The following is a 22419-nucleotide window of genomic DNA, read 5'->3' on the forward strand; positions in this document are numbered from 1 at the left end:
GTCCATTGTAATTATTGTTCAGTATGAGCAAATGTGTACTCTTTATGTATATTGCATATGCACACTTATTTTGCAGGCATAACTTAGGCAGAGGAAAATTTACCTTCAGATTTCCTGAATCTTGCTCTAAAAATGTGCATTTACCTTTAGTGAAATTAGTAGTAGAACATGAAAGACACCACTAAGCACAACCTATTCTCTAATGGGCATTTGTCCACATCACAAACTAGCAGCCACAGTGTGACACTTCAGCTGAGAAGTGGCACCAAGATGGAACAGCAAGAATATTGCATAAAAGAAAAACGTGATTGGCAATACTATTTGAGAGAACTTGCTTCTTGGCAAAAACCTATTTGTTTCTATGGGCCAGTAGCAGCAATTACTAGCATGGGTTTATAAATATAACATCTTGCCAGGATATCTCTCTACCTTTTTAAATTCTAGGAAAATAACATTAGCAGGTGAAGGGAAAGGGGTAGATTTACTATATTTGGATTTATTAAAGCATTTCAAAAGTGCCCCATGAAATCTTCCTCACTGAATCAATTCAAATCAGTTTGGATATGAACACTGTCAGCATGGACTGCAAATTGTCAGAAGGACTGTAAAGAAAGGCTTATGATAGATGACAGAATATTAACTTGAAGGGATGTGTCTTGTGGGAAACCACAGACATTTGTTTTAGTCCTGCTCTCAATAACATCTTTGTAGAGGAAGGAATATATATAAAGTTAATAAAATCAACACAGACTATACTAAATTGAGAGGGGCTGTAAATATCAGTGAAGATACATATTAATATAAAGGGCCTAGAATAATCAACAACATGGGAAGCAAATAGCAGCATGATATTCTACTAGGAAAAACACAAGGTAATAAATACATTTAGGGTGCATCTACTCCCATAGGTCAAAATAAGATACACAATTGAGCTACTCACATTGTGTATCTTATTTTGATCTAATTTTGAAATAAACTGCTATTCCAAAATGTCCCTTAACCCTCATGGAACGAGGGTTACAGGGACGTCAGAATAACAAGCCCATTATTTAGAAATCTATTTTGAAATAATGGGCTGGTTCAAAAGATGCAGTTTTGGGATACCTCTGGTATCCTGATATAGCGCTGCAGTCTAGATGTACCCTGAGGGAAAAAATAATCCAAAGCACAACTTTTCAATGGGAAGATGAAACCTGGCGAGCACTAATGCCAGAAGAAACCTGGAGGGGATAGCAGAAAGCAAATTAGAAAAAAAGTTTTCAATACAATGTGGCTGTAGAAAAGGCCAATGCAATGCTAGAATGCATATATGGAGGACATAACAGGACAACAAAGCAGCAGAACCTCTCCCTATGGCTCTGATGTGATGCCACATGGCATATTGGGGCCACTTTCTGATGCCATTTATATTGGTGTACATTTGGAATATCTCTCTTGATTACAAGTTTCTGTAGATTTACAATGGTAAGATCAGAAACAGGCCCATTTTATTCAGTTCTGGACAACTTATTGCAAGACAGTTATTGACAAATTGGAAGAAAGTCAAAGAAAAGCAATACAAAATTATGAGGGTTTGGCAGGATGGACTTCCGAGGAAAGATTAAAAGAATCAGATAAAGCTCTAATTTTAAGTTAATTTAGGTCTACATTAAACCATTCCAAAGAGTATAAATTAGAGCAGAATTTATTCTGAAATATTCTCAGGATACTGTTCCCAAATCAGAGCTTGGCTTGCTGCTGCTACTTCAATGGATTCATCTTCTACATTTTTGGTATCTGTAATGCCTTAAGTCATTACTGAATTTCATTCAATCACCTATTTGCAGTGTGGTAAAAAAACCTACAGATTTTGTTTCACAAAATTGTATTATTCCTCCTTACTACCATCAAACATTGGTCAGAGCTATCACAGTACGTCAGAGAAATAATCCTGGACAGATTAGACAAACATCTGTCAGGGATGGTTCTAGGTATACTTAATCCTCCCATAGCATGAGGGGATGGTTCTAGGTATACTTAATCCTCCCATAGCATGAGAGGATGGTCTAGATGACTTTGAGGTCCTTTCCTGCCATACATTTCTATGACCCTTTGATGTATTAACTGTAGTTTCAAACTGACTATATATTTATCAAAGGTAGGGATAATCTTATCTTTCACCCAGGAAGATTTTGCTAAATCTTTTCATTGGCTTACATGTTTTGTATCACTATAGAAGACACCAAGAATGAATTGCAAACTAGATAAAGGAATGTTCTTACAGACTGATATAGGTTATAGCTCTCTAGTCCGGCACCCTTGGGACCTGACCTGTGTCAAACCAGAGAATTTGCCGGACCACAGGAGGTCAATATTGTCTAACAGCATTACCAACACTTCCACTGCTAACTGGGCTCTTAGAAGTCACTGAGGCTATGTCTACACTATGTTTTTTTGAGGAAGAGGCAATGCAAATGAAGCGCTCATTAGCATTTTCTCACACTTCATTTGCATAGTCTCTTCCAATCTGTTTTGCGCAAGGGGTTTCTGAGCAAAAACAAGCAGTGTGGACGTGTCCGGTTTGCGCAAAACCCCCTTTTTGCGCAAGTTCCTTATGCCTCTATTTTACAGGCATAAGGATCTTGCGCAAAAAGGGGTTTCTGCGCAAAACAGATACTTCCACATTGCTTATTTTTGTGCAAAAACCTCTTGCGCAAAACGGACCGGAAAAGACTATGCAAATGAAGTGTGAGAAAATGCTAATGAGTGCTTCATTTGCATTGCCTCTTTCGCAAAAAGTTCATAGTGTAAACATAGCCTCAGAGTAAATTAGAGCTAAATAACAGCTCACAACACTGAGAACCAGGACCGGTGTCTGTAAACAAAATTTATGGGACTGTGGAAAACTTGGCCACAACCATAAAAGTGGACATCCAGGTAACTAAAATCATGTATGACCACAGATGTTGCTCGACCAGAGAGTGCCATACTAGAGAGGTCAACCTATACAGGAAGTCATCTTGACCCTAATCTTGAAAGCCCTGAAAACAGGGGCTCTGTTGACTTTGGTGGGAGTGTTAGTACTAGGGATTAAGATTTACCTTTTTATGTTGAAACTGTATATTGACACACAGCCTATTAATGGTGTTATGAGCATGTGAAATATAAATGTAACAGTAAATCCCCAGGTCAGTAGGTAAAGTAGAGGACCAGTCTTATGATTCTCTCTATTTTTAGATGTTCAAAATTTTGAGAGAGAAATTCTATTTATTTCAATAATTCCTTCCCATCACTTTGTAAGCAGAAGCATAAAGGTGCTCAGATTGCATGGTATTTTGTTCAGCACAGAATAGTAAGTGTATACTGTTTCATATATTCTGACATATCAAGCATATAGATGACACCAGAGAAGATCTCTAGATTTATAAAAAATAATGGTATCTTTGTTTGTCTCCATAAATGTATGAGGCGGACTTTCATTTACATTTTCATTGACATTTCTCTGATATAATTAAAAAGAAAATATATTATTCATAATTTTATTAATTTTCATTATTCTGTTTCTTTAATGATTTCCTATATTGGACAGTCAATAAATCAGCTGTTTCTCATTTTAATGAGAGACTAGTATATATACAGGCCCGATCCTACAATTCTTTGACATGAGTAATCAATGAGTAAGGACTGAAGGATCTATACTATATTAAAGGAAAACTAGGGGGCTGTGCCCCCAGCTCACTATACTCGCAAACCCCACTCCTGTGCAGGGTAAGCAACCCCGGCTCTCCACCTGGCCACCAGGGGCTGGGCTGTAGCTGCGTCAGCCCGGGCCACTTCTCCTCCCCCACCAGCAATACCAGCCTGGGCCCTTTCTTGTCTCCCTTCCCTCCACCCCCCCACAGGAAACTAAGGGTGTGTCTAGACTACATGCCTCCTTCGATGGAGGCATGTAGATTAGCCAGATCGGAAGAGGGAAATGAAGCCGCGATTAAAATAATCGCGGCTTCATTTAAATTTAAATGGCTGCCCCGATCTGCCGATCAGCTGTTTGTCGGCAGATCGGGGCAGTCTGGACGAGATGCGCCGACAAAGAAGCCTTTCTTCATCGGCAGAGGTTTCACGAGGCTTACCTGTGCCGATGAAGAAAGGCTTCTTTGTCGGCGCGTCGCGTCCAGACTGCCCCGATCTGCCGACAAACAGCTGATCAGCAGATCGGGGCAGCCATTTAAATTTAAATGAAGCCGCGATTATTTTAATCGCGGCTTCATTTCCCTCTTCCGATCTGGCTAATCTACATGCCTCCGTCGAAGGAGGCATGTAGTCTAGACACACCCTTAGAGAGAGAGAGAGAGAGAAAGAGATAAGAATCATCTACATGTTACATGATTCTGAAACATGGTGGATTTTACTTCTGATTATGATTTATGTTGAATCTATTTATGTTGATCTAGCTAGGTTTGTAGATGGAGAGGAATATCTGATTTGAATTTTCCTTACATGGTACTTTCATGTAAATTGCACAGAAGTGAAAAGAAAGAAAAGTTTTGGTCACATCAGTGACATACCTCTGTAAAAGTCAATTTCTCTTATTATCTTTTCTTCTCTATTGAGGTTGACTGTGAAATGGCTCATATTTTCATAGCCAGGCTCTATTTTTTCCATCTGAAATGCTTTGGATGCTTCAGTAATTCTAAAATAGAAATATTTTGTCATTTGCATTTGGGTTGACAAATAATGTATACAAAATGGATAATTTATCATAAATATCACTTCCTCTCAAGTGGGAAGTACTTACTTTTGTAGCAATGTTTTGGCATTCTGTGAAAACAAAAGTGAAATGACTGAGTGCTTAAAAGGTTCATTTTTAGTAAACAGGTTTTACACTTTGATACTTAATTCTTACATGTTCTGTTTCTAAATATGCTAGCTTGAGCTCTCATTATAAAGGAGATCTATGGGGCCTATAAATAAGATTAAACTGAGGTGGGAACTAGTTTATATGTGAACTACAGGGTGTTTTAGGGCCCCTCCCCAATTCTTATTTATATTAAGACCCCTTACTATTTGTTTTCATTGAGACAGATATATTCATATGCAGTGCACACACACGGCTAAAACTGAAACAAGACACTTGACCCACACAACTAATATTCCTTCCCTGACACTACCCACATACTCGTGCTCACCTTGACAGGGACTTCTGTTTCCTAAAAATTGGACTGGGCAGACTTTCTCACAGACTAATTTATCCAATGAATTGTGCCTTTTTGCTATATGCAAATTGATGGAGAGTAGACTTCTCAATTTTTACAAATTTATCATTATTCAGAACTGTTCCATGAACTTTTCATTCTAGGACAATGTCTGACTATTCACAGCATGTGATCTTTAGTTCTGAAGCCTTACAATTCCACATATCTACACAGGGATTTCTGTCATCCAGGATGAATTCTTGCTCCTGCACACTGTTTCTGTAAAAAGGATCCTCCCTGCTGGGGGGATCGATGAAATTTTAAGATTCCAGAATGGAAGGTCACATAAGACCCAATCCTACTTGACTGAAATCAGTGGGAAGATTTTAGTGATAACAGGTCCAAGAAGGAAGAATAGTTTCATAGTTAAGGCATTGGAATGTGACCTATAACATCTGGGTTCAATTTTAGACTCTGTAGTAACCTGAGTGTTCTTAAGTAAGTTATTTAACCTCTCTGTGCAGCATATGCAAAATAGGGATAATAATACTGATCTCCCTCAGAGATGGAATCACTAAATCCATATACAGAATTGGGGTTTACTCAAATGCTACAGTGTTGGGAATCATGTTAACATATGTGAAAATATTGTTTCTGCTTCCTGGTTAGATGACTGAAAACTTATAAACGAGACAGCATTTTCATTTACTTACATTCTCATGCTCACCCCTTTCTTGCACATGATTCAAATGAAGAACAATAATTTCAGAACATTGCTATGAATGAAAACTCATTTGTGAGGATGTTCACTGGGAAGTGAACAAATAGGGATTGTACTTGACTTGAAAAGAGAGTCACAATTTGTTTGTGATTAATTTCCCCCTCTCTTTTCCTACCTCTGTTTAGAAACCTCTGAAATATACCTGCAAAAACACTGCCATTTCTGGTTCTTCCATGAACTGGATTCCTGATTCAACTAGCTTAGACACTGTCTCCAAGTGATCTGCATACTTTTTCATCAGGGAGCGGACGTGTTCCAGTTTCTCCTCTTGGTTTCTAGTGATTATTTGTGTCATCTCATTTTTCCTTTCTTCCAGTATTGCATACAGATAATCAAATTTTTCACACAGTTGCTCTTTCTGTCTTCTGCAGCTTTCCTGTGAATCATTTGGTTTATGTTAAAAGTGTTATGTTGCTTAAAAGTGTTTCTATTTTTACAATTGCTTGGAAATATTTTTGTCAAAGAAATCCTTTTCTGAACAATACAAGGGTTTTTTTCAAAGACCCCTGAGACATTTGTAATTTTCTAAGTGAAAACTGTTTGAAAAAAAGTTTTGTGAATACTTGTGAATATTTTTTTAAAACAAATAGACTGTTTCATTCCCAGCATGCTTAAAAAGGTGAAAGACATTTATGTTATTCTGTAATACTTAAGAGTTTGTAGGAAACTCAGGAAAATAATTGCCATATTAACAACTAAATGAACAGAACAGGACAGATGAGCTCAAATGAGTTCTAGAGAAAATTCCATCCTCACCAGAGCTCCTGAAATGTTACTGAGTCTGTGAGGTCCAATTTATCCTTTGGGCCCCTTTAGACCACTCGAGTAGCATGAAGGGGCCTTAAAGTGAGTGTCAATTATGCTACATTTGCTGTGCACTGAATTTGGCAAGGGTCCTATGGCAAAAATAGTATGTGGCCAGGTAATTAAAGACTATCATAACAACACAAAGGAGAAAATTAAGATTCCAACCTAAATTCTTGCTTTTCCTAACTTTCAAACAGTTGACTATGCAACCTAAATAATATTTCTTTAGAGTAGTAATTTTTACTGTAATAAATGTGCCTTTCTTGTACCTGTCATTATTCATGTTGTCATTTTAGCAGATCACAGAAACTTAAAAAAGAGTGGGATTGATGAATGGTGTGGGAAGTAGTATTGATGAATCTATATGTGGTGTCCTTCCCTAGTTGGAGTAAGGACTGAATCAGCTCCCCAGGAAGACATTTGGAGCCACTGTATTGTTGCCATCCGTCAAATGAGACATAAAGATTAGCTCCTGATCCCTTTTGATAGCTAAAGATCCCACATGACTCTTTGCAATAGTTAGGGGTTTGTGACAGATGTGGCCAAAATTAAATAAACAGTTGTTGGGTATCCTTCTGTTTTCTCTTCCTCTCTTTTAGTCTATTCCTCCTTCCGCTTTTACCTTTTTTACACTCCCTCCCCCCATTCTGTTTCCCATTTTGGTTATGTCTACACTACACAGGTGTTTTTGGGAAAACAGCCATTTTTCCGAAAAAACTTCATTTATGTCCAATTGTGTTCTTTCGAAAAAAATCGAAAGAACAGAGCGTTTTTTTTCAACGTTGGTAAACCTTTTTCCATGAGGAAGAAGCCTTTTTCCGAAAGAGTCTTTCTCAAAAAGGTGTGTGTGGACGGGGAAGAGGGAGTTCTTTTGAAAGAAGAGGAAAGAGGAAAAAGCACAGGTGCCCCTGGTGGCCACTCCATCCATAGTAATCACAGCTTAAATGCAAGATAGCGCCCATTCAGTAGGCTACACGCGGCACGGAGTCCGCACTAGCGGACATTTAAAAATGGCGGCGCCCGGCTTTATGCAAATGAAGCCCGGGAAATTCAAATCCCAGGCTTCATTTGCAACTCCGGTTGCCTACATTACCATCCTAGTTTGAATTAGGGTGGTAGTGTAGACATACCCCAAGAGAGGAAAGAGCATCTTCTTGGACAGGCTTTCAAAACTAGTGAGGAAGGCTTTAAACTAGGTTTGTTGAGGGATGGTGACCAAAGCCCTGAGGTAAGTGAGGAAGTCGGACACAAGGAGGATCGAGCAAAACAGTAGGACCCCTGATTCGGATGGAGAAGGCAGGGCGATGAACTGGTTATCTAAAGTGTTTGTATACCAATGTGAGAAGCCTGAGAAACAAACAGGAAGAATTAGAAGCTCTGGCCCAATTAAAGAACTATGATTTGATTGGAATAACCGAGACTTGGTGGGATGACTCACGTGACTGGAGCACTGTCATGCAAGGGTATAAACTGTTCAGGAAGAACAGGTGAGGGAGAAAAGGAGGAGGAGGAGTTGCATTGTATGTAAGAGAGCAGTACGATTGCTCAAAGCTCCAGTACTTAGAGGGAGAAAAGACTGTTGAGAGGGTTAAATTTAGAGGTGGAAGCAACAGGGGTGATGTTGTGATTGGGGTCTGCTATAGGCTGCTGGATCACGTGGATGAAGTAGATGAAGCTTTCTTTGGACAACTGAGAGAAGCTTTCAAATCGCAGGCCCTGGTTCTCATGGGCGACTTTAATCATCCTGACATCTATTGGGAGACCAATACAGCAGTACACAGACAATCCAGGAAGTTTTTGGAGAATGTTGGGGATAACTTCTTGGTACAAGTGCTGAAGGAACTGACCAGGGGCCATGTATAGCTTGACCTGCTGCTCACAAACAGGGTGGAACTAGTAGGGGAAGTAGATGTGGGTGACAACCTGGGAAGCAGTGATCATGTGATGGTAGATTTCAGGATCCTGACCAGAGGAAGAAAGGAGAGTAGCAAAATACATAACCTGGACTTCAGAAAGGCAGACTTTGACTCCCTCAGACAACTGATGGGCAGGATTCCCTGGGATGCTTACATGAAGGGGAAAGAAGTCCAGGAGAGCTGGCAGTATTTTAAAGAAGCCTTATTAAAGGCACAGGAAGAAACCATCCCGATGTTCAGCAAGAAAAGCAAATATGGCAGGCGACTGGATTGGCTTACCAGGGACATCTATGGTGAGCTTAAACACAAAAAGAAAGCTTTCAAGAAGTGGAAACTTGGACAGATGACTAAGGAGGAGTATAATTATATTGCTTGAGAATGCAGGGGAGTTATCAGAAAGGCAAAAGTGCAATTGGAATTGCAGCTGGTAAGGAATGTGAAGGGCAACAAGAAAGGCATGTTAGCAATAAGAGGATTATCAGAGAGGTTGTGGGGCCCTTACTGGATGAGGGAGGTAACCTAGTGACAGATGATGTGGGAAAAGCTGAAGCACTCAATGCTTTCTTTGCCTCTGTCTTCACGGACAAGGTCAGCTCCCAGACAAATTCACTAGGCAACACAGTATGGGAAGGAGCTGGACAGCCCTTGGTGGGGAAAGAACAAGTTAGGAACTATTTAGAAAAGCTAAACTTACACAAATCCATGGGCCCCGATTTAATGCATCTGAGGGTACTGAGGGAGTTGGCAAATGTCATTGTGGAGCCTTTCGCCATTATCTTTGAAAACTCGTGGAGATTGGGAGAGATCCTGGATGACTGGAAAAGGCAAATGTAGTGCCCATCTTTAAAAAAGGGAAGAAGGACAATCCAGGGAACTATAGACCAGTCAGCCTTACCTCAGTCCCTGAAAAAATCATGGAGAGGATCCTCAAGGAATCCATTTTGAAGCACTAGGAAGAGGGAAAAGTGATCAGGAATAGTCAACATGGATTCACAAAGGGCAAGTCGTGCCTGACCAATCTGATTAGCTTCTATGATGAGGTAACTGGCTCTATGGATATGGGAAAGTCAGTGGATGTGATATATCTTGACTTCAGAAAAGCTTTTGATACTGTCTCCCACAATATTCTTGCCAGCAAGTTAAGGGAGTATGGATTGGATAAATGGACTGTAAGATGGATAGAAAGCTGGCTAGAGTGTTGGGCCCAACGGATAGTGATCAACGGCTTGATGTCATGTTAGCGGTCGGTTTCTAGTGGAGTGCCCCAAGGATCGGTTCTTGGACCGGTTTTGTTCAACATCTTTATTAATGACCTGGATGAGGAGATGGATTGCACCCTCAGCAAGTTTGCAGGTGACACTAATCTAGGGGAGAGGTAGACACACTGGAGGGCAGGTATAGGGTCCAGAGTGACCTGGACAGATTAGAGGATTATAGAATCATAGAATCATAGAATAATAGGACTAGAAGGGATCTCAAGAGGTCATCGAGTCCAGCCCCCCGCCCTCAGATTGAGCCAAAAGAAATCTGCTGAGGTTCAACAAGGACAATTTACAGAGTCCTGCACATGGGACGGAAGAATCCCAAGCATTGTTACAGGCTGGGGACTGAATGGCTAAGTAGCAGTTCTGCAGAAAAGGACCTGTGGATTACAGTGGATTAGAAGCTGAATATGAGTCAACAGTGTGCCCTTGTAGCCAAGAAGGCTAATGGCATATTAAGGTGTATTAGGAGGAGCATTGCCAGCAGATCTAGAGAAGGGATTATTCCTCTTTATTTGGTTCTGGTGAGGCCACATCTGAAGTATTGTGTCCAGTTCTGGACCCCCCACTATAGAAAGGATATAGACGCATTGGAGAGGGTCCAGCGGAGGGCAACCAAAATGATTAGGGGGCTGGAGCGCATGACCTATGAGGAGAGACTGAGGGTTTGTTTAGTCTGCAGAAGAGAAGACTGAGGAGGGATTTGATAGCAGCCTTCAACTTCCTGAAGGGAGGTTCCAAAGAGGATGGAAAAAGGTTGTTCACAGTAGTGACGGATGGCAAAAAAAGGAGCAATGGTCTCAAGTTACAGTTGGGGAGGTCTAGGTTGGATATTAGAAAAAACTATTTCACTAGGAGGGTGGTGAAGCACTGTAATGGGTTATCTAGGGAAGTGGTGGAATCTCCATCCCTAGATGTGTTGAAGTCTCGGCTTGACAAAGCCCTGGCTGGGTTGATTTAGTTGGGACTTGGGCAGGGGGCTGGACTTGATGATCTCCTGAGGTCTCTTCCAGCTCTATGATTCTATGATTCTAAGTTTTTTCAGAAGATCTCTTCCAGAAAAGCTTCTTCCAAAAGAAGCCTGCAGTCTAGACATAGCCTGAGTGTGCCTCTCTTTTCTCTTGCTCCACCCTTAACTTCCATTTTGACTGTCTACAGCTATGTTCCCTGAGCCTTCACACAGGTAATACTGTACCATCAAGCATAATTCCAAGACGGGTGCATTACACATTCTTCACATCAATATTATATAGGAAGAGTTAGGGAATTGGATGACCTAACATCCATTCTTTTCTTTCTTTCTTTCCTTCTTTCTTCCTTTCTTTCTTTCTTTCTTTCTTTCTTTCTTTCTTTCTTTCTTTCTTTCTTTCTTTCTTTCTTTCTTTCTTTCTTTCTTTCTTTCTTTCTTTCTTTCTTTCTTTCTTTCTTTCTTTCTTTCTTTCTTATATAATTACCTAACTACATATTTAAATACAGAGAGAGAGCGAGAGAGAGAGAGAGAAGGGCCTCATCCAATTCCCTAAAATCTGGAATTTTATTACATTACAATTTGTAATCGGCATCTATTATAGAAGCCACTGATGATAAACTCCATATATCTCCACAATGTCCTGATTTCCAAAATCTTTTTGTTTTGAAAATTTTCATATTTAATCTGTGAGCAGTTTTTTTTTTAAATCTGACCAAACCACCTCATCAGTTTTTGAGTTACACAAGTATACTCTCAAAATTTTTTTTTTGAGGTACACAAGTATACTCTCAAAAATATTTTTTTTAAACTAATCTACAGCAAAAAAAGGGATACAAGATGAGAACAGGCACACTCATCACTGATTACTGGTGCCATTGCTTGTTTTGAAAAATAGTGGCTTAATTTAACAAAATGCTGAGCATCAGAGAATGGTATAGTAAGGTAAATATCTTAACTATACATATTTATGCAGGATATGGAAGTTCCTACTTTATTTTGTATTTGACTCACATTTTGTAGTCCTAAATATTTGATTTTTTTTCATTATGGTTCTCCATCATATAGATTTTCAAAATTCACTGCTGTTCTCAATAGAACATATGAACTTGTGTTACTTTTTGGTTAGTCTGTTGTAATTTTGACATATGTAAGCTTGTTTTTAAAAACCCTTGCATAGAAACTGTAGCTAAATTTAGAACTGTGGGCTTACTGCTTACAAGAGCTAAAAGCAACCTGACCACATTCTTTCAGTATTGCTCATTCTAAAATAGTATATGTAGTGCAATGTATTGACTTAAGTAGAGGACAGGAAAAAACAGCAGGCTTGATTCTACCATCTCTTGGTTCCAGCTGTTCATCTGAACCTTCAAGGTCAAACTGATGTCAGATTCAAATGATGGTTATGTGATAGCAAGAAGGATGATTTGTCTGCAATGTGAAGTGAAAGCATTATGTAAAATTGGAGTCTCTGTTTCCAGTAATTTCTTATTTTATGGATGCAAAGCCTGTTAAGGTGTGTGAAGGTAGAAAGGCTCTGAACTTCTTGTTCTATCAACCTCAATTTCTGATTTGTAGTTAAAAAGGTGGGTATTACATGTGATTGAATGACTTTGAGAAAGCTAATTTTAGATATTGCTGTATTTATGTATGTATTTTTGATGGAGTGTTTTCTGTAAACTTCAGTTTATATGTTTGAAGTCTTGTTTTTGGATTAACTAATAAAATGTGACGGGAAAGAAACCTAAGCTTTTGTACTATTTTAATTTCTACACTTAACTTACTTGAAAGGCTTATTTCTGTCTGCAAACTCTTGATAGCAGCCAATTTCATCCTTGCAGAGCAAAGACTTCTTGACTACAAAGTTTTGACTTTGCCGCTTACGTCCTCTCTCATTTCGGTGGGTTAACAGTTTCATATTCTTTGAACCAAATTCTGGACATTATCAGTTCTTCCTTACTCTGGTTACAGAGTGAAAAAGGTGCCCCTGGCAACTGTGCATTAGACTGTGGAAACAATTTGTCTTGCCATTAGACCCTATAAATATTGTTTTAAAATGTTATTTACTGCACTTGCTATGTATTGCTTCTATTTTGAAGAATCAGTAGGTTTTTAATCCCCCCCCGCCCGCTCTTTTGGTGTGTGATTGGTTCGTGAGTCATCTGAAGAAGTGAATTGTGCCCACGAAAGCTCATGATACCATCTCCATGCTTTGTTTGTCTTTAAGGTGCTACTAGACTATTCATTGTTTTTAAAGTTTTTCCTTAATTTATCCTGTTAGTTTACAGGACCTTAGTATAAAATTTACTTTAAAAATATTTCATTAGTGTGTTGCTGAAAACTGTAAAATCACATCTCTAAAAATCATCATCCCCTCCCTTCTCCTGGGCTGCTATTGGGCATAGTGACATCAGTTTAATAGTACTGCATAGAGCTCCATAAATCCTAAAGAAATCCCTGCTTAAAGTGAATTCATACAGGCTCCTTCCATAGCCTGTCAAAATGTGCTGCTCCCCAAATGATCAGAATAATTATCTTTATTTGCTCTATTGATACAAACATGTTGGGAAAAAGGCACTTATGCAAGCAAAAGAATGAAATCCATCCCAGCTCTCTCATAGAAAAAGCCTTACCCAAAAAACAAAACAAAACAAAACAAAACAAAAACCCTCAAAAAACAAAAAAATCCAAATTGGTCTCCTTAAAGTATAAGTCATGCAAAAGTAGTTTACTTTCAGTATATTTAAGACAACGTAAATAAATACATGACTGAAATGTCTGGGGTGATAAACTACGGGTGCGAATAAGGCCCTCTTCTCCTGTTGGCTTCAATGGATCAGGATGAGTACCCAGATGAATATTGATCTCTTACACCCTAGTCCTGAGAGATGCTGTATTCCTGATCCTAGGTGCTGATTTCATTTAGAGCTGATGGCACACAATACTTTCCAGGATTGGACCCTGATGCCTTAGTTAGGCTGTATGCCAGTGTATCTCAACCTCTTTTTATAAAGTACCCCCTTTAAAAAAAAAATTATAAGTACCCTTAGTACCTACAGTTTTCAGACACACAATTTTTTTCCCTACCATTGCAAGACATTTGTTTAAACAGCTTAATCGTAGCTGGGTGGGTGGTGAAATTTTGGGGTGTAAAAAGTACAAAAATAATAAAGCGCTGTAAAACTTTTTAAAAAATTCAGTTTTCTCCAAATTTCAGTTGTGTTGACATACCCACCCCCAGACTTCTCTCGAGTACCCCTACAGGTACTCATACCACTGGTTGAGAAGCACTGCTGTATGCTACTAAATTAAAGCACAGTGTCTACTAACTCTACAAAGACACCCTTCATTCTAATGTAATACTCGACTATCATTAAACATTAGCATGCTTGCATTTCTTCTCCTTTTCACACCAACTGTATTGCAGTCTCTCGTCTGAGTTGAAGTTAATCTAAGGTTAGAGTAAATGGGTCTTTTGCTAAGGCATATCCTTTTTGCAGTAGCCTACCCATGTATCTAACCATTGTTCCATGATCAAATATGTGCTCTTCCCTGACTACATGTGCTTGATCTCTGCCTGCCCTTTGGCTCACATGACACAAGAAGGCATCTCTCCATGAGTTCAAAGAGGGTTTCAAAGCGCAGTTATCAATGGTTCTGTTCACTGCTAAGCTGGGAGATCTATTTAGTGAATACCACAGGGATGAGTCCTGGGTCTGGTATTACTCAGTATTTTCATTGGTGATTTGGACTGCGGTGCCTCCTCCAGCCCTTAGTACTGGCTGGAGTGCACCATGCCACATCCCCATCTTCCCAGGCAGCCCTCGGAGCTGCCCAGAGTGCACCATGTAGAGCTCCATAGGCGATTTAAAGGGCCTGGGGCAGTAATGGGGGCAATGGCCAGGAGCCCTGGGTACTTTTGAATGGCTGGGCCCAGGGTAATTGCTCCCGTTGCCCTGTCCCCACCATTAGCGGGTGTGCAACCAATATGTCCCTGGGCTTCACATTCAACTTACCTCTACTGTCCTGCAGGTCTCCTCTAGCTGCCCTACTATTCCTTGCACTCTGTCATTAGTGCCCACGAGCACTGCAATGCCATCACTGAGTTCAGACTAAACAGCAGGAGAATGAGCATAGGCAGAGTTAATAATATGCACCGCCGGCAGTTTTACTTTAAAAGCTTTCTTCTCATGCACTTTTCACAAAATATCACATATAACCTGAGATGTGAAGACAGTGGATGAGTGGGCTACACAACGATATATAATTGCTCAGCACTAGCGCTGATAAAAAAAAAAAATCCATCCTACGGAAAATTCTGATATTTTGACATTTTGTTTTCATCCTGATCTAGAATGAAAATTTGAAATGTTTTCTGGAATTAAAATTTATGAAAAATTGTGACACACCTTTAACGCTTCCAAAAATGCACTAGAAAAAATGTTCAGTCATATCCATTTGCACACGCAAAAAAGCACCTTTTGAGCTGACAATGGGGGTAACTATGTACAAAAATCTGATTTTGCAGTAGTCAGGCAAGCTATTCACAGTGAATAAATTATTTCATTAATTTAGCTCCTTTTTCTGTTCCTGAGTTATCTGTGAATAAATTATAATTTGTATGAATTTGTTAACTGGCCAAGTTTGCAAGGCCTTACCACTCAACTTGATAACATTTGGCTGAAACATAATAACTTCTGAATGCCACATCCAATCATCTGTGGCCAGAACCCAGTTGATTATGGTCAAAACCCAGGAAGGAGGGAGGGAAATGCAAAATAGATGAAGCCCCTGGCATCCAATTAGCTCAGCTACCAGGTTCAGTTACCTCTGTAATTGTTGGTTGATGTTAGCCAATCACACCTCCTAATATATCAACTCTCAGTTTAGCTCTGTCCATCCTCCCAAAAGAATTTAAAAAGATTGACTCACTGAATGTGAAGAAAGAAGAATGGTGTAAGGCAAGGGAAGAATGGAGGGACATGAAGGGAGGAGGTAAGGCATCCCACATAGAACCCCTGGAATGGGGGAGGACAGCAAATGAGGGGGTAGATAGAATTGCTAGTTTGTGGGGGGGGGGGGAGTCCTTGATATGGGGGACATGGGGAAAAGAGGGCACACATGCAGAATCCTTAGTATGGAAGAGACTGGGGGACCTTAACATGTGCGAAATGGGAGAGAATACAAAGATTTTGTGATGGGGAAATTGGGAGACCCTGGCATGTGGGGAATGGGAGACTATACTGAACCACTGGCCTGGTGTGAGTGGGAGACCCAGATATTGAAGAGCACGCAGAACCCTTGGCTTGCAGGGAATAGTGGGATAAGGGGAACACAGAGCCTCTGGCATAAGGGAAAGAATGGCAGGGGGCATGGAACCCCTGAAATAGAAAAGGATGGGAAGGTGGCACACAGGAAGATTGTGGGGGAGGACAAGGGAACAAGGGGACACAAGAAGCCTCAGGAATGTGCTATAAACTCCACCTACAGAAGCAACAAAATGCATACCCTTCTAGTTACAAATGCAATAACACGTACAAATATTTGACAGCTATTTTATGCAAATATATTTCATCTTATAGATTGCTCAGGAGCTCAGAAGCAGGTCTGGCTCGAGCCATTCCTGTGCCGGGCAGCAGGTGCGTGATGCATGCGCAGCTCCGCCCCCCCAGCGCGCTGCGCACCTTACAGCTGCAATCGGGCGCGCAGCACCTGATTGCAGCTTTAAGGGGCACCACGCAGCCCCTGGCCCCGGGTGCGCAGTGCCCCTTAGAGCTGCCCTCAGGCACCCCCCATAGGTTGGTGCCCTGGGCAGCTGCCCGGCTAGCCCCCCCCTTACTCTAGCCCTGCTCAGAAGCTATTTGTTGTGGCTGCTGCTTCAAATATTCACTATTTCAGTATTTACATAGTGCTTTGTCACACTAATTCACGTGGCATTATTTCTGTTCCCTAACTGGATATCTTCCAAATTAACAAGAAGCTCTCAAGACAGTTACCAGAACCTACTGTAATAAATACTTGGGCAAATATAGCCATAAGAACATTTGGGAGATTCTCCACAAACATTCTTGCAAGAAAGTTCTCAGAAAGGAGAGTAACAGAGGGTATAGATGTCAAAGAGATTTCTCCTTTTTTAGTCAAAAGAATTCTTGCAAATACTTTTCCAAAGTATTTCCTCAGCTCTAGCTTACACATACATGGGCAGCTATGTAACTTCCCCCACAAAAAACAAACCCAGAAAACACTGGTTAGAATTGCAATTCGGTCTCCTCTGGTTGCCTAACCCACTGGGCCCCCAGAAAATGAACTGTTTATCTCATGAAGATATTCCAGTGAGTCAGACTTTAAATGAGTTTCTTATATTAAAAATAAGTCTTTTACAAGTGACAATAGTGCCAGGGAGTATTAGGCACACAAGGAGCTGCCAGCTATTTAATATCTATAGCAGAAGAGCATTTCCACCTTAAAGATAAAGATCCCTTTTAAAACAAAAACAAGAGAAGCATCCAGTATAAAACTATTAAGCTATGTCTACACTGCAGAGCTATTTTGGGATACCAGAAGTATACCGAAATAGCTATTCCATGTCTTTCCATTTCAAAATATAACAGGCTCGCTATTCCGATGTCCCTGTAAACCTCATTCCACGAGGAGTAAAGGATGTTTCGAAATAGTACTCTATTTAATTTCAAAATAAGCTATGCAATTTGCGTAGCTTATTTTGAGCTCAGGATAAAGTGTAGATGCACCCTTAGACCTGAGTGGGTTTGCTCTCTCCCTCACTTCTACTGTAAAACCTGCCTGTGCTCATGGTCTGAAAGGTCTGAAAACAGAGAAATGTAGAGGAAGATCAACTTAAAAACCACACGTCTGTCTGAAAACATCTCCCTTCTGTTGTTACAGATAAAATGTAAATAATTATAACTGAAAGCAATCAGACAGGAAAAAAATATTTTTTCTCAATTTCTTCTAAAATATTTCAGTCTGAGTTAGTTTCTCTGGATATTTGTGTGTGTCTCTCATATTGCAAGAGGGGAGAAAACAATTTAAAAAAACTAACTAAAAACCAACATCATGTAAATATAGATTATAAAACCACAAAATTGGAAGGGAAGCTAAGAGGAAGGTGTTTCACTTTTAACTTTTTTTTAACTGACCCAATTTCATATTGATGGTGTCCCTTTAATTTGAGTGGGTCATTATGATTAGAAGCAAAAAGATATTTACCTTTTGTCGTTGGTAAACGTTTTTTAGAGGAGCAACCTGGCAGTCTTTATGGGCACCAAAAACTTTGCACATTGAACATGTGGGTATTTCACAGTTTAAACAATAGATATTAATTTTCTCATCCTCATGCTCTTCACACATTGGCTGCTCAGATTTTCTTTCAGGTCTGTGAAAGTCATCATTAAACACATTAAAAGTCATTTGCTTGTTTGGTTTACTGATCTTGATATCAACACCTCTGTTCTTCAACATAAAAACAGCACAAAAGGTTTCAGTCCATAACCACAGAATAGTTTAAACCTTTCAATCAGTAGTGAATAAACAAGTGCAGATCCTTGTAATTTTTCCTGACACAATATGACAAGTTGGGATGCATGACTTCATAGTATGACCCTTATTCAGAAAGGTGCCTGTGTAAGTAAACTCATTCAAGTCAGTGAAATTACTCATGCACTTAAGTTAGGCATGATGTTTAACATCTTTCTGAGTCAGCACCTACATGCTCAATCAGGGCTCAGTCATACAGAAAGTTGAGCTGTCTGGCCTTGATCTGGTAAATTACTTAAGCGGGGTCTTAATTTTACACAAACAGTCCTAAAGAAATCAAAGGAACTTAATATACTTCAAATTAATCCCTGTTACAAATTAAAGAATTCAAACACAGTGGTTGCACCATGCAGGACTGAGATCTTGTACACCATCCATACGAGGCTAGGAACCAAATCAAAGAATTATGTTTGGCATTACATTTAAAATGAGCTTAGCTGAACAAGTTTCTAACATGGACTTTGGATAACTAATTAACACAAACAAAACCAAAAACCAAACCAAAGCTAATGTGTGAGAAGATGCACTGTTTAATTAAGTGTAATAATAAATTAGCAAATATGTAGTTAGTATAATTAGGGCCAGAAGTAGAGTTATGTTAATTTTCATGAGGTGAAGATACGGACCATTGTGTACTATTTTATATTTCATCCCACTGTCATTCATAGGAGAGACTGATTGAGCTCGATAAAGAATGGCTGTTCTAAGAAATGTTGCCTTATAGTATTAGTACGCTTCCTGGGCCAGATTCTACTCTCCATTACACCATTGTGAATCTAAAGCAGTGGTTCTCAATTTTTTTGGCCTATGGTCCATCTAGCTCAATGCAAACCTTTCCATTGACCACCAATTGCTAATGGAAACTCGCTGTTAATTACATAATTACGCACAAGCCAATTTGCTAGTGCTGCAGCTAGGGAGAATGGTTTGATTTAACCAGTAAGAAAAAAAATATCAATTTAAATTATTAAACAGATTAAGCACATTAACTTTCTCATGTTATCTTATCAAATTTCATTTTAAATAAAGTAAAATATTAATTTACGTCCAACACAAAAGATTCCCATGTTTTCTGTATTTGTGGCTGGGGTGGGGAACCTTTTTTGGGTCAAGGGCCACCGACCTACAGAAAAATCAGTTGGGGACCACACAAGTGAGAAGCAAAAGAAAAAAACCCTCCCAAACCCCCAACCCTCACTGATCCTCTGGTGCTCCAGCCCCACTAGGGGAAGGGGAGGAACAGGGAGGACTGAGGTGCAGGACTTCCCATAGACCAGATTTATTTCCTGGGTTCCAGGGTTAGTGGATTTTGTGAAACCCTCCCATCCCTTGGCTGTGGGGTTGAGACAAAAATGGGGGGGGGGGGTTCAGTGTGTAGGACAGGAATGCCAGTGAGATGGATGGGGGTGCAGGATCTGGGCAGGAGGTCAGATGTAGAAGGCGGTGAAGGTGTGAGGTCTGGATGGGAGGTAGGGTACAGTAGCATGCTGGAAATAGTGTGTCTTGTCGGGGGAGGGGGCTAGAGCAAGGGAAGGTGCAGTGTGTGGGCAGGAGGAAGGGTGCAGGAGCAGTGGGGGAGTACGGAGTCTTGGTGGCATTTATATGTGAGGGGGCTGGGCGTGAGGGGATAGGGGAACACCTACTTGCTTTTGCACCCCATGTCATTCCCAGGCACAGCCTTCTGCTGCTCCCATTGTCCGGAATCTGGCCATTGGGAGCAGTGGGGGAAGCCTCCAGGCAGTGAACCTGTGCACTGCTGTTCCTTCAGCTGGGGGAGTGCTTCTTCCTTGTGACCTGGATCATGCAGTGAGGCTCTGGGTTTTCTCTCCCATTTCCCTGTCAGCAGGAAGCGAATGCTGGCGCTCCAACCTTGCGGGACGCGGAGAAGGGAGGGCGAGGCTGGAGTGCCAGTGCAGGCATCCCACTGCAGGAGGAAGGAGGGGGGCTGAGCTCAAGCCATGGATTACCTGGAAGATGGCCATGGACCACTAGTGGTCTGTGGACCACAGCTTGAGATCCATGGCTGTAGATCACTCAATAAGGCAAAAGATATGTAGGAAAGCTAATAGGCCTAATTTGCCCAGCTATTTGGAACAGTAACTCCACTGATTTCAGTGGGGCTATACCAGCATAAAACTAGAATAAAGCACTGGGTCTCCTGGCAACATACTCATGATGGCTTTAGAAACATTAGGGTGAAGGAGCTAAGCAGCTGAGGGCAGCATGCTAAGTGTCAAATAGCTTAGATAATGCTGTTGTATTACTGTTGCCAGGATAGACCTGATAATTAGTGTAACTCTAAGGACATAAGTGAAGGTTAAAATGCCTTCATATCTTAAAAATAAGCATTCAGACAAATACCAGAGACAACATATACTTATGTACATATTTTTGTTCTCCAAGAAGAATTACCAAATCTTTTATGATCTTTTGCCTATTCTAAGCACAATGGCTGCACAATAAAGCTTTGGACTCTTGGAAAAACAGCAATGTCCATAGTATTAAAGTTAACCTCAAACTGTATGGAAAAATACAAAAAGAAGTGAAAGAACCACATATGATCAGCTTGTTCTGTTGCCTGCTACTGCCAGTGCCCTACCTTTGCTGATTCATTTCTGCTGTAATTTTCCCTGCTAGCTATTTGTATATCACTGACACACACAGGGAAAAAGATTCATGGGCACAGCTGAGCTCTGCTCAGGGTACCATACTAGGGGGAAGGGAAAAGACAGCTCCCAATCAACTATCTGTTCCCCGGTTTTCTGGTTTGGCCCCCAGCTTAGTTTAGGGCAGTCCCGGAGGGATGTTCTCCAGCCACACATGCCTCCCTCCACACCAACTGGAGAACACCTTTACTTCACGGGTATTTTCTAAGAGCTGAATATAGCCAGTTTATAGCCCCTTTGCTACAGCAGAATAGTACAAAATGGGTGGTGTGGGGCTGTGAATTGGGAATGCAGAGATCCACTATGCTTTGTAGCCATAGCTTGGTACTTGGGGAAGTGTGGAGACACCATAATGCTGCACTTGGAGCACTGGGAGACATTGAGTCGCACAGTTCCTGTGTCACACTTGTAGCGAGTGTACCATATACTCAGTGTTAACAGTGTGTGTTGGGAGAAGAGGATGCAAGACCATGACCCCACTTCCTTTCCTGATTTTTATTTGGTATGGAAGAAAACAGTAACATTCTACTGCTGGCTTAGTGATGGATCCAGTAGTTGTGACCAGAGCTGGTGTCAGGGGTGGGCGAGCTGGGCGGTTGCCTGGGGAAGCCATTTCCAAGGGGCCACTGACAGAGCCGGTCTTAGGGGTGGGCCGCAACTGCATTTCGGCTTGACCTCCCAAATCTTCCCCCTCAGGTTTCCCTGGTTACTCCCCGACACAAATTTTTCCCGGCAGTTTTTTTTTTTTTTTTTGCTTGACAAATTTTTGTCCAGTATTTTTTTTTTAAATCGTCTGGAAATCATATGGATGAGCCGGGTGGTTGCCCTGGGCCACCAATTGGTTAGGACTGGCCCTGATTGTGACTTAGTATTAGTCTTACTTTTTAGGGTTAACTCTTGCTTCCCCATCATGATTTTGGTTTTGCTATGCACAGCTACACTGCGTTGTCCTTGGGTCCTTAGAGAACTTTTTCCTGGGTATCTGGCTGGTGAGTCTTGCCCACATGCTCAGGATTCAGCTGATCGCCATATTTGGGGTCGGGAAGGAATTTTCCTCCAGGGTAGATTGGCAGAGGCCCTGGAGGTTTTTCGCCTTCCTCTGTAGCATGGGGCCCGGGTCACTTGCTGGAGGATTTTCTGCATCTTGGGGTCCTTAAACTGTTTGAGGACTTCAATATCTGAGGTATAGGTGAGAGGATTATTCTAGGAAAGGGTGGGTGAGAGTCTCTGGCCTGCATTGTGCAGGGGGCAGACTAGATGATCATAATGGTCCCTTCTGACTTTAAAGTCCATGA

The 22419-nt window shown here is 40.8% G+C and overlaps 1 protein-coding gene across 3 annotated transcripts in view; it reads right to left on the bottom strand.

The window, feature by feature from the left end:
- TRIM55 (tripartite motif containing 55) overlaps positions 1 to 22419 on the bottom strand; it is a 57263-nt gene that overhangs the window by 32479 nt on the left and 2365 nt on the right. For all 3 annotated transcript variants that reach the window (XM_006131462.5, XM_006131461.5, XM_006131463.5), the window contains exons 3-7: positions 18132 to 18297; positions 14921 to 15016; positions 6095 to 6328; positions 4775 to 4797; positions 4545 to 4669 (exon numbers count right to left, since the gene is read on the bottom strand). In XM_006131462.5, coding sequence (XP_006131524.2) covers positions 4545 to 4669; positions 4775 to 4797; positions 6095 to 6328; positions 14921 to 15016; positions 18132 to 18297 — 644 coding nt within the window. The remainder of the gene's footprint in view (positions 1 to 4544; positions 4670 to 4774; positions 4798 to 6094; positions 6329 to 14920; positions 15017 to 18131; positions 18298 to 22419) is intronic.

The sequence above is a fragment of the Pelodiscus sinensis genome, chromosome 2, assembly GCF_052426305.1.
Source record: "Pelodiscus sinensis isolate ZL-2025 chromosome 2, ASM5242630v1, whole genome shotgun sequence".
Classification (NCBI taxonomy): domain Eukaryota; kingdom Metazoa; phylum Chordata; order Testudines; family Trionychidae; genus Pelodiscus; species Pelodiscus sinensis.